At 36.1% G+C, this 14,805-nt stretch overlaps 1 protein-coding gene across 4 annotated transcripts in view; it reads left to right on the plus strand.

The window, feature by feature from the left end:
• Positions 1 to 14,805, plus strand: part of col7a1l (collagen type VII alpha 1-like) — a 96,986-nt gene that overhangs the window by 71,196 nt on the left and 10,985 nt on the right. For 3 of the 4 annotated variants that reach the window (XR_007179431.1, XM_048155495.1, XM_048155496.1), the window contains exons 71-98: positions 453 to 587; positions 2,229 to 2,330; positions 2,568 to 2,750; positions 3,047 to 3,154; positions 3,676 to 3,720; positions 4,299 to 4,373; positions 4,834 to 4,893; positions 5,090 to 5,134; positions 5,965 to 6,018; positions 6,094 to 6,150; positions 7,744 to 7,821; positions 7,930 to 7,983; positions 8,090 to 8,128; positions 8,596 to 9,108; positions 9,315 to 9,350; positions 9,796 to 9,822; positions 9,909 to 9,968; positions 10,136 to 10,261; positions 10,368 to 10,439; positions 10,551 to 10,586; positions 10,698 to 10,757; positions 10,943 to 10,987; positions 11,804 to 11,839; positions 13,463 to 13,498; positions 13,581 to 13,637; positions 14,104 to 14,175; positions 14,496 to 14,567; positions 14,691 to 14,726. Coding sequence is in view for 3 of the 4 variants with exons in the window: in XM_048155495.1 (XP_048011452.1) it covers positions 453 to 587; positions 2,229 to 2,330; positions 2,568 to 2,750; positions 3,047 to 3,154; positions 3,676 to 3,720; positions 4,299 to 4,373; positions 4,834 to 4,893; positions 5,090 to 5,134; positions 5,965 to 6,018; positions 6,094 to 6,150; positions 7,744 to 7,821; positions 7,930 to 7,983; positions 8,090 to 8,128; positions 8,596 to 9,108; positions 9,315 to 9,350; positions 9,796 to 9,822; positions 9,909 to 9,968; positions 10,136 to 10,261; positions 10,368 to 10,439; positions 10,551 to 10,586; positions 10,698 to 10,757; positions 10,943 to 10,987; positions 11,804 to 11,839; positions 13,463 to 13,498; positions 13,581 to 13,637; positions 14,104 to 14,175; positions 14,496 to 14,567; positions 14,691 to 14,726 (2,319 nt within the window). In the remaining variant the exon portion in view is untranslated. The remainder of the gene's footprint in view (positions 1 to 452; positions 588 to 2,228; positions 2,331 to 2,567; positions 2,751 to 3,046; positions 3,155 to 3,675; positions 3,721 to 4,298; positions 4,374 to 4,833; positions 4,894 to 5,089; positions 5,135 to 5,964; positions 6,019 to 6,093; positions 6,151 to 7,743; positions 7,822 to 7,929; positions 7,984 to 8,089; positions 8,129 to 8,595; positions 9,109 to 9,314; positions 9,351 to 9,795; positions 9,823 to 9,908; positions 9,969 to 10,135; positions 10,262 to 10,367; positions 10,440 to 10,550; positions 10,587 to 10,697; positions 10,758 to 10,942; positions 10,988 to 11,803; positions 11,840 to 13,462; positions 13,499 to 13,580; positions 13,638 to 14,103; positions 14,176 to 14,495; positions 14,568 to 14,690; positions 14,727 to 14,805) is intronic. The other variant, XM_048155497.1, reaches the window with a different exon arrangement.

Raw genomic sequence — 14,805 nt, forward strand, 5'->3', positions numbered from 1 at the left:
TGATCAAATATTAAGCTTTAGTATTAAAATAATTTATTAGATTTACTGTTTCATATTAATATTAAGCTTTAATATTTACTGAAAACATGCTTTATAAACAAAGTATAAATAATTGTAAAACATTATGAATATGATAACTGCAGTATTCTCAATGGAGGCAGCATTCATTACATCCATAACATATAAATAATTTAAATTACTTTTTTGTTTTGAAAATGAAGTTACTCACAACAATTGTGAATCTTGCCAGAAAGGATTTGAAATTAACCACCAGGATGTGTTGTGAATTGTGAACAAGAGCTTTTTACTGGTTAATAAAAGTCATCCCTACTTTATTAGCAATTTTATTGTCATCTTATATGCATTATGTATTTATATGAATTCTAACCATTTTGAATTATGCTACAGTAAAACAGTACCACATTTGCAATAAATAAAAACACACTTCCCAGCTCTCGCTGCTGAAGGCCTTGATTGACAGGCTGCTTCAGGATGGTATGGAGGAGCTTCTTCATGAGATCAGCACCAGCAGAAGAGTGAAAGGAGACAGACAGGAGCCGGACTCCAACGTCATCACTGAATACACCGTGAGTAGCCTCCTAAACATACAGGTGCTGGTCATATAATTAGAATATCTTGAAAAAGTTCATTTTTTTTATTGTAAATTATTTTTAAAAATGAAACTTTCATATATTCTAGATCCCCTACATGTAAAGTAAAACATTTCAAAAGTTGTTTTTTTTTTTTAATTGTGATGATTAGAGCGTACAGCTCATTAAAGTCCAAAATCCAGTATCTCAAAATATTAGAATATTTCCTAAGATCAATCAAAAAATGGATTTTCAAAACAGAAAAGTTCAAGTTCTTTAAAATATGTTCATTTGTACACTTAATACTTGGTCGGCAGCACATATTACAGCAAATGACTTGCTCTTAGCACAAATTACAGCATCAGTGAAGTGTGGCATGGAAGTGATCAGCCTGTGGCACTGCCGAGACACTATTGAGCCTTCAGATCATCTGTATATTGTTGGATCGACTGATTCTCATCTTTCTCTTGAAAATATCCCATAGATTCAGGGGTCAGGCATGTTGGCTGGCCAATCAAGCACAGTAATATCATAGTCAGCAAACCACTTGGAAGTGGTTTTTGCACTGTGGGCAGGTGCTAAAGTCCTGCTGGAAAAGGAAATCAGCATCTCCATAAAGCTTGTCAGCAGATGGAAGCATAAAGTGCTCCAAAAGCTCCTGGAAGATGTCACGGCCCCCCAAATCATTACTAACTTCAGAAACTTCCCACTAGACTTCAAGCAGCTTGGATTCTGTGCCTCTCGAGTCTTCCTTCAGACTCTGGGACCATGATTTCAACATGAAACGCAAAATTTACTTTTATCTGAAAAGAGGACTTTCGACCACTGTTCACTGTCCAGTTCTTTTTCTCCTTAGCCCAGGTAAGATGCTTCTGACATTGTTTCTGTTTCAGAAGTGGCTTGGTAGTCCTTTTCCTGAAGATGTCTGAGTGTGGTGACTCTTGATGCGCTGACTCCGGCTTCATTCTACTCATTGTGAAGCTCTCCCAAGTGTTTGAATCGGCTTTACTTGACAGTATTCTCAAGCTTGCGGTCATCCCTGTTGCTTGTGCACCTTTGCCTACCCAATTTCTTCCTTCTAGTCAACTTTGCATTTAATATGCTTTCATACATCACTCTGTAAACAGCCACCACATTCAGCAATGACCTTCTGTGACTTACTCTCTTTGTGGAGGGTGTCAGTGATTGTCTCCTGGACTATTGCCAAGTCAGCAGTCTTCCCCATTAGTGTGGTTTCAAAGAACAAGAGATACCCGGAATTTATACTGTAGGGATGGTCATTTAATGAAACTCAAATGTAAATATTCTAATATTTTGAGATACTGGATTTTGGACTTTCATTAGCTGTACGCTCTAATCAACAAATAAAAAAAAATAAAAAAAAACTTTTGAAATGTTTTACTTTACATGTAGGGAATCTGGTATAAATGGAAGTTTCATTTTTTAAAATAATTTACAATTAAAAAATGAAATTTTTCACGATATTCTAATTATATGACCAGCACCTGTATAAAACATCTCAGGAAAATGAATTACTATGACAATAATACAAACACTCCGACTTCTAGTCAGATTTGCCATGCATACCAACTATCAGCATGGCTATATTGAATAATGAGAGCTCTCTCTAATCCACAGAGCTCAGTAAAATACAGTCACCCACAAGAGTCATTACCTGATATAGATTTGACTGAGGAAGAGTCTGATGTTGAAGAGGGGCAGATGCCTGAACCCAGTCCTGTAAGCAAACATTCAGCACCATTATTCACAATCCACTGCTAACCTAACATCAACACTTTTTTTACCCCAGATATACTTGATTGATTTGCTCTGATATAATGTTGTTGTTTTTTCAAAGAGTCCCCCTCATGTGCTGATTGAGTTCAAGATTATTTAATAATTTATACATTTAATGAAAGCAATACTTTTGTGTTGTTGTTTTTAATGTGGCTTCAGTGTCTTGTCTCATCTTTTAAGGAGCCTGTGGCTAAAACAGAAGTGAGTCCTACGCTTTGGACCATCTCTACTACTCACAAAAAGACTGACCTGATTAAAACAAAGGAGAAGCTGGTAGATATTGAAGAAAAGAAACTTGTGGAGACCAACTTCAGTGATGTAACACCTTTGAAATTTCTCCAATCCAACGCTTCCTCTGAGAGGGTATGTTCACTAGTGATATTTAATGTTGTTTATTGTACTGAAGCTCATTAGAGTGTGTTGTTATTGTGGTTTATATAGACAAAATTCACTCCATTTATTATAATGCAAAACATACACCTTAGCATTTAAGCAGTTATACATTTTAAATCAATTAAATTTAAATTTGCTGTATTTAGAATGTTAAAATGATTTGATTTTGATTTGGAATGTCTTTTTTTTACTGACTTTCTTCAACGGAATACCATTGAATGGCTACTTTTAAAATAAGTTTCAATTATTAAACATTGTTTTGACAGTTGGGTTCTGGGAAGGTAGAGGTAAGTATGGAGACAGTTTTCCACAGCCATGAGGACACGGGGAAGAAAACATCTGGAGAGAAGAAGAAAGGCAGAGAGAGAGGGAAGGTAATATGATCTCGATGTGTTATAAATTTCATTATAAGTTTGATTCTCAGTTTTGTGCTGTACTTACTGTAAATTAACACAACATCACTTAATATAAAGTCAAATTAGCCATAAAAATGCTTTGACTATTAACCCTGTAATGCCTGACACATAATTAGACAAAATCTAAAATAATAATAATAATAATAAATTAGACAAAATCTAAACAAAAAAAAGTTTTTTGTTGAGTATCATATTTGAGACATCAGGCTTTTGTGGCTCATATTGTATGATATTTGCTTATCAAATATGATATAGTAGGATTTATAGGGTTAAACAGACAAATATCTTTATACTGGTGAAAATTTAAATGTGTGTAGTAATAGTAAAAACCTAACCAGACATAACTAGAACTAAACATTACAAATAAATACAATAAAAAAGTCATGATTATTTAAAGTGTCTCTAAATATTTCTGATGATTGTTATTTAAAGCCATCTCATAAATTGTGATGCTTCTCAACTGCTAAACTCTCAACCAGGGCAAAGGAAATAAAGGACGTCAAAAACGGCAAAGGAAACGTTTGGTAAATGTTTCATCATCACACCTAAACTGACATTCACACATCATTCACATCCATGGGAGCTTGTGCTTAATGATGAACTTTATTTTTGTGATACTTAAATATTCTGATATACTAGAGATAATATAGACTTGTCTAAATATGCCTAAATATTTCATTAAAAAAGCATAAACCTTAAACGAATTTTAAACATACACTTAAATCGATCATTAAATGCACCTGTGGTTTGCCCATAATCATAATACACTAATAATCTAACAAATATGCTACAAATTTCACTAATCACAGTCATTACTATTTCATCTAAAATAATAATTCACCCAAAAATGAAAATTCTCACCCTCATGTCTTTACTAACCTTTATGGCTTTAATGGAATTTTAATTTTTGGGTGATTTATTACTGCTTAAATTCTTCATAAAGCATGATTACCAGCATGATCTAGCCTCTAACATGTAAATGTGTTTTTAATCTATTCTCTCTCAGTTTTACATGTTTGTTTGTTCATTAGCATTTTAGCTGATCATGTTCTGTCTTTATTCATCATTAGAAGGCAGAAATCATTTTAATGTTAAATTACAGGAAGATCAAGACAACATGGAAGAAGAGGTTGAAGAAGCATCATATGACGATGAGGAATACAGTCTTGAATACGAGGTAAGTCTGTCACATGATCTTACAGTATGATGTGAAATCTAATATAAGGCATCTTGATGAAGGCAAATAAACTGATGTGATTCATAAACTCGAAAGATATCACACAGTACATCAGATTTTGTCTATAATGTGTCTCTTAGTATTTACACGTGCATAATTAGCTGAATGGGACCTGACATATCAGCCTACCCTAATAAGTTTACCTCATATCTCCCTTCACTCACACCCACACAGTCCAATCACACTGTTCATTTCACACTTTAAAGGACTTTAATATATTACTCCCACTCCCCAGCCTAAATAAGAAACCGTAATCACAACATTTCTAATTAATGTTGAGTAATTATTCTCATAATCTCTCAACTTTGTTTATATCTTCAAACAAATGGTTTACCCACTGTAGGCAGTTTTCATGAACTTTTCACATTGATTTTTAAATGTTTTGTTTGTATCATGTCAGGACGAGCTGCCCACGAAAGAGCCTTTTCCCTCTCGAGAGGAGGAGGACGGAGGGGAGGAGGTGAGCGCTATCAAAACCTAACCAAATCACAATATACACACATAAATACACAACTGAAAGCACTATTGCAGACACAGTCACAATTTAGGTAAATTGATGTTACAGTGCAATCATTTTTCATCAATACTATACGGTTGTACTATATGCATTGAGTTAAAGTTTTTTTTTTTTCTGCTGGAACCTGTTTTTTCCTCAGCTAAAATTCTCAGCAACAACAGCTTTATACACACAAGAAAATGAGGTAAGAGACTCCACTTAATCTTTCTTTTTAATGCTATTAATAATTTAAAATGTTAATAGTTGCATAGGAGCAAGGCATTTTATGATGTACTGAAAATGTTAAAATGCGGGTGAGACAGAAACATCTTCACAGACTACACAGTCTCTAGACTAAATCAGAATGAAAGAATATACACTTCCTTTCAAAATATTTAAGTTTTAGTCTCTAATGCTCACCAAGGCTGCATTTATTTGATGCAAATAAAATATAGAAAATTGTAATATTGTGAAATATTATTACAATTTAAAATAGCTGTTCTTTTTCAATATATTTTAAAATATAATTTATTCCTGTGATGACAAAGCTGAATTTTCAGCATCATTACTCCAGTCTTCAGTGTCACATGATCCTTCAGAAATCATTCTAATATGCTGATTTGGTGCTCAAGAAACATTTGTTATTATCGATGTTAAAAACGTCTCGGGTTACAAATGTAACCTTGGTTCCCTGAGAAAGGAAACGAGACACTGCGAGCTAGGATGCTAATGGGGAACGCCTCAGCGTGACTGATGTCTGAAGCACATGTTAAAACATGGCAATCGTATTGGCTGGCATGGATGGAAAATATCCAAAGTCCATGTTTCCCCCAGCGAAAGATAGCTCGCAAACATCTCAGCGATAGGGGGCATCAACACGTATCCATGCTCACGTATCCCATGCTCAATATAGAGATCAGGAAGGAATGGAAGGCTCAAGGGAGCTGGAAGATGGACAAACGAGAGCGGAGCTTGTCATTGGAAAAAACTCAACAAGTATGTTTGATAGAAAACTGTCCTCTCAATTTGTTTCAGGTGCCTCACACAACACCAGCGAGTCCCCTGCTTTCATCAAGAGTAACAGAGCAGGTACGTGTTCGACACTACGTTCACTTCAGCAGCTTAAAGCATATGTTACACATTAACTTATTTTGTGTTTCACAGAAGCCACCTGAAACCACATTATTATCAGTGATGAATACAACACAAACTGGAGAGGAGGTAAAAGTTGATTTTGCTTTCTGGCTTCCTTCTGTTTTGCCTTTTTGCTCTGTTTTATTCCATAGCTCATGCACTGACATGCTGTAAGTCTTGCATGTGGCTTTTGTTTGAAGCATGAACTAACTAGAGCTTGGGGAATCTTTCCTTTAGCATGTTTGTTGGACACTTTAGCTTATTGCAACTGATGAATGAATTTGAGTCATTTAATTAGCATGCATTTTATTTTTTGCATGACAAAATCAGTGAATTTCACCAGTGCAAACGATATTTTGCGTAAGTTCAAATGCATTTTAAACAGTCAACTTCAGTGTATAAGTATAAAGTGTGAGTTTCTAGAACATAAAAATTAATATATAATGAAAGTAACGTATAAAGTAACACACTGACATCCCAGCATGCACTGCACTTGAATTTTAGTCATGATTCCTCTGGTTTGTGTACTTGCAGAATGAAACATTAAACACGCTTCATAGCTTACAGATCAGCTACAGGTTTTCTTTAATATATTTATTTTCTTAACACAGGAGCTCCCCTAAACTCTGTAAGAGAGACATTCAAGTGTGTAGAAACTGTGAAGGGTAAAAGAGGGGGAGGATCTGACTGGCCGGCATTACTTTGGGAGAGCCTCCTTTCCCGTCGCACAATGATGATGTCATTCATCCACGCTGCCTCCACCACGACTAGCGTTCAGTACGCTGCAGTGCCTTTGATAGATTGAGAAGAACCACCAGCACTCTCTGAGTATAAACATAAAGAACAGACCTTATAATGTGCTGTCTTTACTGAACATATACCAGCTAAATCATTCATATAATTCACATAAACATGACAACACAAAACACTGTTTTAAAGTTGTTTTAATAACTTGCTTAGAGTATCAAATCATTTGCCCTGACAGCTCATGCAACATCCATTTGTTCATCAGTTCCTTATTTATTGATAAGACTGAAAAAGGATTGTATTTTGTTTGTCTGCATATTTACTTTTTTTATTTGCGGTAACAATGTGCTACCTGTTTTCACTGGTGAAATTCAAAGACATATTGCTTTTCTTACGTATTTAATCTGTTTGTGCATGTCTGTGAGTAAATGTGTTCTTCCTAAACCAGTCTTAACCCGTTTCTGAGTCTTTATTGTGTGTAATTTTTTTCACAATCATGAAAAACTGTTTGCTTCATAACATTTTTAAATATGGACATCCACTATATTGGTACCATATCAGTTATTGGCCAATATTTTGCTTTTTTTTTTTTTTTTTTTGCTCATTTCCCCTCTTTTACACTATTAATTTAATAACACTGTTAAAAGTAATCTCAAAATGCATATTAGTTTTTTTTTTTCATATACTCATAAAAAAAAGCTGTCAGTGGGGTGATACCCTTTTAGAAATTACACCTTTGTACCTTATTTACATATTAGCATATTAGTACCTTAAAGGTACATTTTTTCCTGAGAGTGTACAGTACATTATAATGTTATGGTGCCTAAATTCACATTTAGCATGGTTGATTTAGTAAGTAAATATAGTAAAGTAGTGAAGTAAATGTACATGAATGAGAGAAAGTTGTTTATGAGACTGTTTGGGTATAAACAGGGGAACTTGTCCCACAATAGTGGACTGGAAGGGGCAAGATCTAAAGTGAAGAGGAGCGCCCCCTCGCCCGAGTACATGGTAAAACAACTTGTTCATAACAGTCTGGCTAATGTTTTGTTAGGAGAATTTCATTTGTACATAGAATAAACATCTTAATAAAGCACAAATCAAGTGTGTCTTCTGCAGGCCTACATGCCTGGAACACCAGGAGGACAAAACCGTTACAGATACGGATATAAGGTGATGTGCTTCTGATTGGATCAGCTCATCTTGGAGAGCTGCAGATGTGATTGCATGATGTAATGGAGGGAAGAAAGTAAAATTGTGTTATCTCATCTTCTTTTAGCGGTCCACCTCAGGTGCAGGAGGCAAAAAGAAGCTAAATGTGAGTGAGTTTAATTTACCTAAACAAATGAGGAATTCATAGAACTTAAAATAATTACATTAATAAAGTGAGCTCAGAAATGCCATGCAAGGAGTTTTTCCTAATTTTGTAAGTAACTTTTAAGAAGATTCTTAATTGAATCAATAAAAAAAAAAGATCATTTAAGTGGAACAAACTCATCTTGGCATCACAAGACGACGTCTAAATAATGTAACCACATTAATTATTATAGTCCCAGTTTTGAAGTGGAATGTGACTCAACCTAAAAGCCATTATTGGTTTATTTGAACAAATTTGAACTCCATGTGCATGTTAGACACACACAATTTTAAAATGTAATTATAAATTCATTAGCAAGTAAACCAAAAAATACAATAATCAACTTAATCTTTGATTATTTTTACTTGAAAAGGAAAAGAATAGCACAATAAAAAGTTTTCACACTTTATTTTTCTGTCACTTTGTAGAAAAAGAAGCAAGCAAACAAAGACACTGAGCCTGTGACAGAGATGTACAGGGAAAGAGGGAGGGAAGAAGAGGGGGAGAGAGAAGACGAAGTCTATCTTGAGAACAAGGAAAGGGTGATTGAAGAGGAAAGGGGAACTGAGGCACAGTGGGACATGGAGGAAGAGGATGGTGCGACTGAGACCAAAGATTACAGTTCAGGCGATGATGATGAGGAGACAGGCAGCGAGGAGATAGAGGAAGAATTTGAGCTAGAGAGGGAGAGAGAAAGACAGGAGATGGAAAAAGAAAGGATGGAGCTGGAAAGAGAAAGGGCAGAAGAACTGGAAAGAGAGAGAGAGCTAGAGAGGGAGACAGAGATGGAGGAAGAGGAAAGGGAGGAGAGAGAGAGACAGTTACAGAGACAAAGAATGGAATGGGAGAGACAAAGAGAGAAGATGGAGAGAGAGAGGATGGGAGAGACAATAAGAGAGGAAGACATGGGGCCACGTATTTCCCACTGTGATTATCTGAAGGTAAGAATGTGCTTTAAAATCTTCAACAAAAATACAATATTCCACATATCAGCAACATATATATGTAATAAAGAATTAAATATCAGACATTTAGACCCTAATTTAATTACTGTAAATAGTACGGTCTAGATTTTCAGTGTAGTCTCTGTTGGACCCCACTGTATTTATGTATTTTTATATATATATATTTTTCCTTGTTTGAACAGGGACCTCCAGGTGAAAACGGAAAACCAGGCCCTAAGGTCAGGCAAGCTACTTTAAATAAGTCAGAACGATCTGTTCTTAGTAATAAGCATGATAGTCCCATCCTGATAAAGAATTTTATATTAGCAATGTTCTTGTCAGCTCTTATTACTGAATAAGCTCTCCGTGTTCCCAAACCAAAGTCTGTTAGATAATCATCCCTGCTTCCTGATTGGTCTGCACCCCACCTACACACATGACATACCCGCCTCCTCATTCACAATGTTAGGAAATTATTACTGTCAATCAAAACCTGGTGGGTGGAATTTCAGTAGTTCCCTTCCGCTTGCTTTGATGCCCTAGGAGCTTTATTTTTACTCCTGCGAGCCTGAAATAAATTTAATTAGTCTTTATTAATATTGTAGTGCTGACGGAAAACTTCTGAGCTCTTTGTTGTTTGCCCTGTAAAAATTGTGGTTGCTGATCATTTGTGAATTTGCGCAGGGGGAGATTGGAGAAAAGGGACAGAAGGTACATTCATTTTCAGTTTGGTGTCAATAACTGTTCATCCCATAATGCTTTAGCCTCCTATGATCTGTTAATGTGTTCTGTATTAGGGAGAACCTGGAACTGGTCACCGTGGGCCAATTGGTCAGGCCGGTCCACCCGGACAAAAGGTGATTGATTGATTGATTGATTGATTGATGCTGTGTATACTGTGAAATTAACTGTCATTCCTAGTTGGACAGTTTAATGGTTGACATACAGGAGAGAATACCAATATAAAACCAAACACAGCTAATAATATAGACGACTTGTTGCTGATGTTGTGTTATGTGCTTAGGGTGAGCCTGGCGAACCAGGACCAACTGGAGCACAGGGCATTCAGGGTATCCGTGGCAACCCGGGCATCCCTGGGTCACCAGGTCAAAGAGGTCAGCCAGGTGACCCTGGAGAGCCAGGTAGAAAGGTAATAGTCAACCCATTCTATATGTTAAATAATTTCATTTTTGTTGATTGAATCATATTTTGCTATTTGAAAGTGAGAAATTAGCTATTTTTGTATGTTTTTACAGGGTGATAGAGGGAGACGAGGAAAGAATGGCTCAACTGGCACTCCAGGTGCAATTGGTCCTCCTGGACAGCAGGTACCACTGTTGCATTTACTCTGTGTTTCAATACATTTACTCTGGATTTTAATTTATAGAGTGAAAAATGATGGGCTAGAATGAACTGAGAACTTGCTGTTCTTTTTACAGGGTCCTCCTGGCCTCGCCGGGGTTAAAGGTGAAAAGGTAAGTCACTGCATGTTATGTTGATGCTCAACATTAACAGGTTAATTTGAAATACCCCACAAACAGATATAAATATAAACATTTCTGAAAAGATTCATCTGCTTTCATCAGGGAGACAGTATCCCAGGGGAACCAGGTGACAGAGGAATTTCTGGGCTCCCAGGTCGCCGGGTAATATTATGATAAATGTTCCTTCAGATAGATTGTAGGTATAACATTTATTCCTTAATTAGTTTATTGTCATTATTAAAGAAAATAAATGATGAATTATAAAACCTAGTGTTGAGACAATTGCATGTCTTTTTTTGTCTGTGTACTTTAAATGCTTATTAATAACTCTTTCTCATCATCACAAGGGAGCCAAAGGCACTGTCGGTGCTAGAGGGCCTCCGGGTCTCATGGTAAGTCATGTGTGATTCTGGAGACAATATTTTGTAAGAAATTAAATGCAGACCCAATTTCAAGTTTATGGGTTGACCTATCCATCCATCCATCCATCCATCCATCCTAGCTTTATATTGATTTTAATTTGATTGATTTGTTAACTGATCAACACCTGAAAGAGAAAAAATAAGACCCAGTTACTGTAAAAAAAAAAAAAAAAAGTTCTTTATGCCCTTATACATTAAAGGTGACCTATTATGCCCTATTTAACAATGTAAAATTGGTCTCTGATGTTGCCAGAGTGTGTATGTGAAGTTTTAGCTCAAAATACCCCACAGATAATTTTTTTATAGCATGTTAAAATTGCTACTTTTAGTGGTTGAGCAAAAACGAGCCGTTTCAGTGCGGTCCCTTTAAATGCAAATGAGCTGCTGCAATCTGCCTAAGAGGGCGGAGCTTCATGAGTTGATTCTCCGGTGACAGGATTAGAGAACTGGAGTTCCATATTTTAGGGATACAGAATCTCTTTCCATCAACCTCATATGGTCGTAGGGCTTGAAAACAACAGCCCAAGTGTCATGTTTATCAAAGCTAAACCTTATCACACTCTCACATCTCTCTGTTTCTTTGCATCTGCTCTCACTGTCATGGAAAAAATAGCATTGGCACAAATGTCTTGTTGTTGTCCTGTCCCCTCTTCAACTGTACTATCTGAAAAAGGATTTTAATACACAATACCTGGCAAAACTTGAAACTTGAAATGATCAAAGTTTCGCAGCTGTCATGATTCTGTGCAATGTGTTAAGTTCTTGTGACCTTTCTCTTTAATTAAGGGTCCCAAAGGCTTGACTGGTGTGAAAGGAGAAAAGGTGAGTTTCCATTTTTAACCCATCTTGGTTTCAATTCAAATCAAGTTTACTACATTAAACCATGTCTTGAACATTAGGGGGACCAAAGTTTTTTATTGGGGTGGGGGACAAGAAAAAATAAAATTTCTTGTCTCATCACATTCATTTATGAATTACATGATTCATGTAAATGATAACATATTTTTTCATTAAAAACGGCAATTTAAAAAAAAAAAATAGTTTGCATCTCTGGATATTACTTTCATCGTTGAACATTTCTATCATAAAACAGTTGTAAAATATTCAATGTTTTGCTACTTACATCTTACAACTCACTCTTTCACTGTTAAAACTAAGTGTTGCGTAGGAATTAACACTCATCTTCTGTGAACAGTAAGGCCCGCCTTTTTTGATTTGAATGGCCATTGGTCATTTTGACATTGATGAGCACTGTTAGACTGCTGAGGCAGACCGTCCTAAAAACTTAACTTTTAAAGGTGCCCTGGAACTTTTTAAAAAAAGATGTAATATAAGTCTAAGGTGTCCCCTGAATGTGTCTGTGAAGTTTCAGCTCAAAATACCCCATAGATTGTTTTTAATTCATTTTTTAACTGCCCATTTTGGGGCATAATTAGAAATGAGCCGATTCAGGGTGTGTGGCCCTTTAAATCTCATGCTCCACGCCCCAAGAGCTCGCGCTTGCCTTAAACAACATAAAAAAAGTTCAAACAGCTAATATAACCCTCAAAATGGATCTTTACAAAGTGTTCGTCATGCAGTTCGTCAGCTGTGCACAGATCCAGACGTTCTGCCCTTGTCTAATGCCTTTCATAATGTTGGGAACATGGGCTGGCATATGCAAATATTGGGGGCGTACATATTAATGATCCCGACTGTTACGTAACAGTCGGTGTTATGTTGAGATTCGCCTGTTCTTCGGAGGTCTTTTAAACAAATGAGATTTATATAAGAAGGAGGAAACAATGGAGTTTGAGACTCACTGTATGTCTTTTCCATGTACTGAACTCTTGTTATTTAACTATGCCGAGGTAAATTCAATTTTTGAATCTAGGGCACCTTTAAAACTTTTTGTCATCCTAACAACAAAAAGAGTTCTGCATAATGGAGTGCAGCAGAGCAGCATCAAGAATATTCTATTCCATTCCTAACTCTTGGGTAGGACTTGTCCCCCTCAATGTCTATGGTGGTTATGGTCATGTATTGAAGGGCTTTAAATGTTAATAGCCAAGCCAACTCTGCCAGGGTCATTCTCTGTAGCTCAAAGACTTATAGGCAGCTTTGACAGCACTACTGTGCTCACAGAGCCTCTCTTCTCTCTGTATTGACTTGCCAGTGCCTTCTCTTCAACTCTTCAACTCTTTTTCTGCTCAAGCCAGTCTTTGTATGTTTGAAACTGCTGTGAACAGCACTTTCTTCTCAGAGACATACACACTCACACCAACATCACAATCTGCGTCAGTTGTGACGTAGTGTATGACAGGTTCAGATTTACAGTAGTGTTAAATCAATACCACTTAAAACCCAAGAAGCCTTTAACAGTCCATCTGACATAACATTTTAGACTCAATTGCTTAGAATATAACCCTGACAAAATTAATAAAGACAAAACTTTTTGACTGACAGGGTGACAAAGGTGTGCCTGGTCACAGAGGAGACAAGGTATGGACAGCATAAGCATAGATTCAATGCCTTGATGGGATTTATTTAGATTTACTAACATATTGTTTTCCTGTTTTTGTAGGGTAGCCCTCTCTCCATGCCAGGACCCAGAGGATATAAGGGTCTAAAAGGAGAGCCAGTAAGATTTCTGTATTGAAGTATAAGTTCACTAATGTTTCCTATACTTGAATCATAATTGATTGTGCAAATTCAAAACACTTTACAACACTTGTGAGCCATTTGAATTTTTAGGTGTTTTGGTAACACTTTACAATAATGTTTAATTTGTTAAGGTTTGTTAACTACATTAGTTGACATAAACTAACAATGAACAACATTACAGCATTTATTTATCTTATAGCTAATGTCAAACTCAATATTTAAGGCATTTTTAAAATCAATATTTGTATCTGTTAACACTAATGCACTGTGAACTAACATGAACATGAAAGGTTAATAATAAAATCTGTAAAAATATATTGCTCATTGTTAGTTCATGTTGGTTAATGTTAACAAATGAGACTTTAATGTAAATTGTTACCTTTTTTAAAGTAGAAATGACAGATACAATGTATGTCAATGTTTGTCTGAATTTTATATGGCAGGGTGAACGTGGGCTTCCAGGATTTGACGGAGATAAAGGAGAGAAGGGTGAAGATGGTCCACCTGGTGCAAAGGTATTTTACACACCGTTCTGAGTGAAATATACATTACTGTTAAATTGTTTGGGGTCATGTTTTCTGAAGGATCATGTGACACTGAAGACTGGTGCAATAGCTGCTGAAAATTCAGCTTTGCCATCACAGGAACAGTTATTTTAAATTGTAATAATATTTCACACTATTACTGTTTTTTTTTTACTGCATTTTTAACAATTAATGCAGCCTTGGTGAGCATAAGAGCAAAAGCTAAACTTTTGAACAGTAATGGATGGCCTATAGAAAATCATGTACATGGACCATAAAGTGAATTTCCATCACATTTCATATAATTTAAGGGACTGAAGGGTGAGGCTGGTACCAAAGGAGGCATGGGGACTTTTGGTGCACGTGGTCCAGTAGGACAAAAGGTCAGAATTAGCTCTACTATGAAGTTTTTGCACTATGTTGCTATATAAAACTGCATTTTTAGGTTGGGTTATATTGTTTTGTTTGGTATGGTAAATGTTTGAACGTAAAAAATCTTTCCTCAGGGAGATCCAGGGGAGCCAGGCGCCAATGGAGAAAAGGTAACTTGAGTGGTTGTTTCATAAAACCAAGTTCAAGATGTTTGCATTTTTAAGGATTATACTTCTATAACTTTGGTTA

This window comes from Megalobrama amblycephala, linkage group LG14 (assembly GCF_018812025.1).
Source record: "Megalobrama amblycephala isolate DHTTF-2021 linkage group LG14, ASM1881202v1, whole genome shotgun sequence".
NCBI classification, from domain to species: Eukaryota; Metazoa; Chordata; class Actinopteri; order Cypriniformes; family Xenocyprididae; genus Megalobrama; species Megalobrama amblycephala.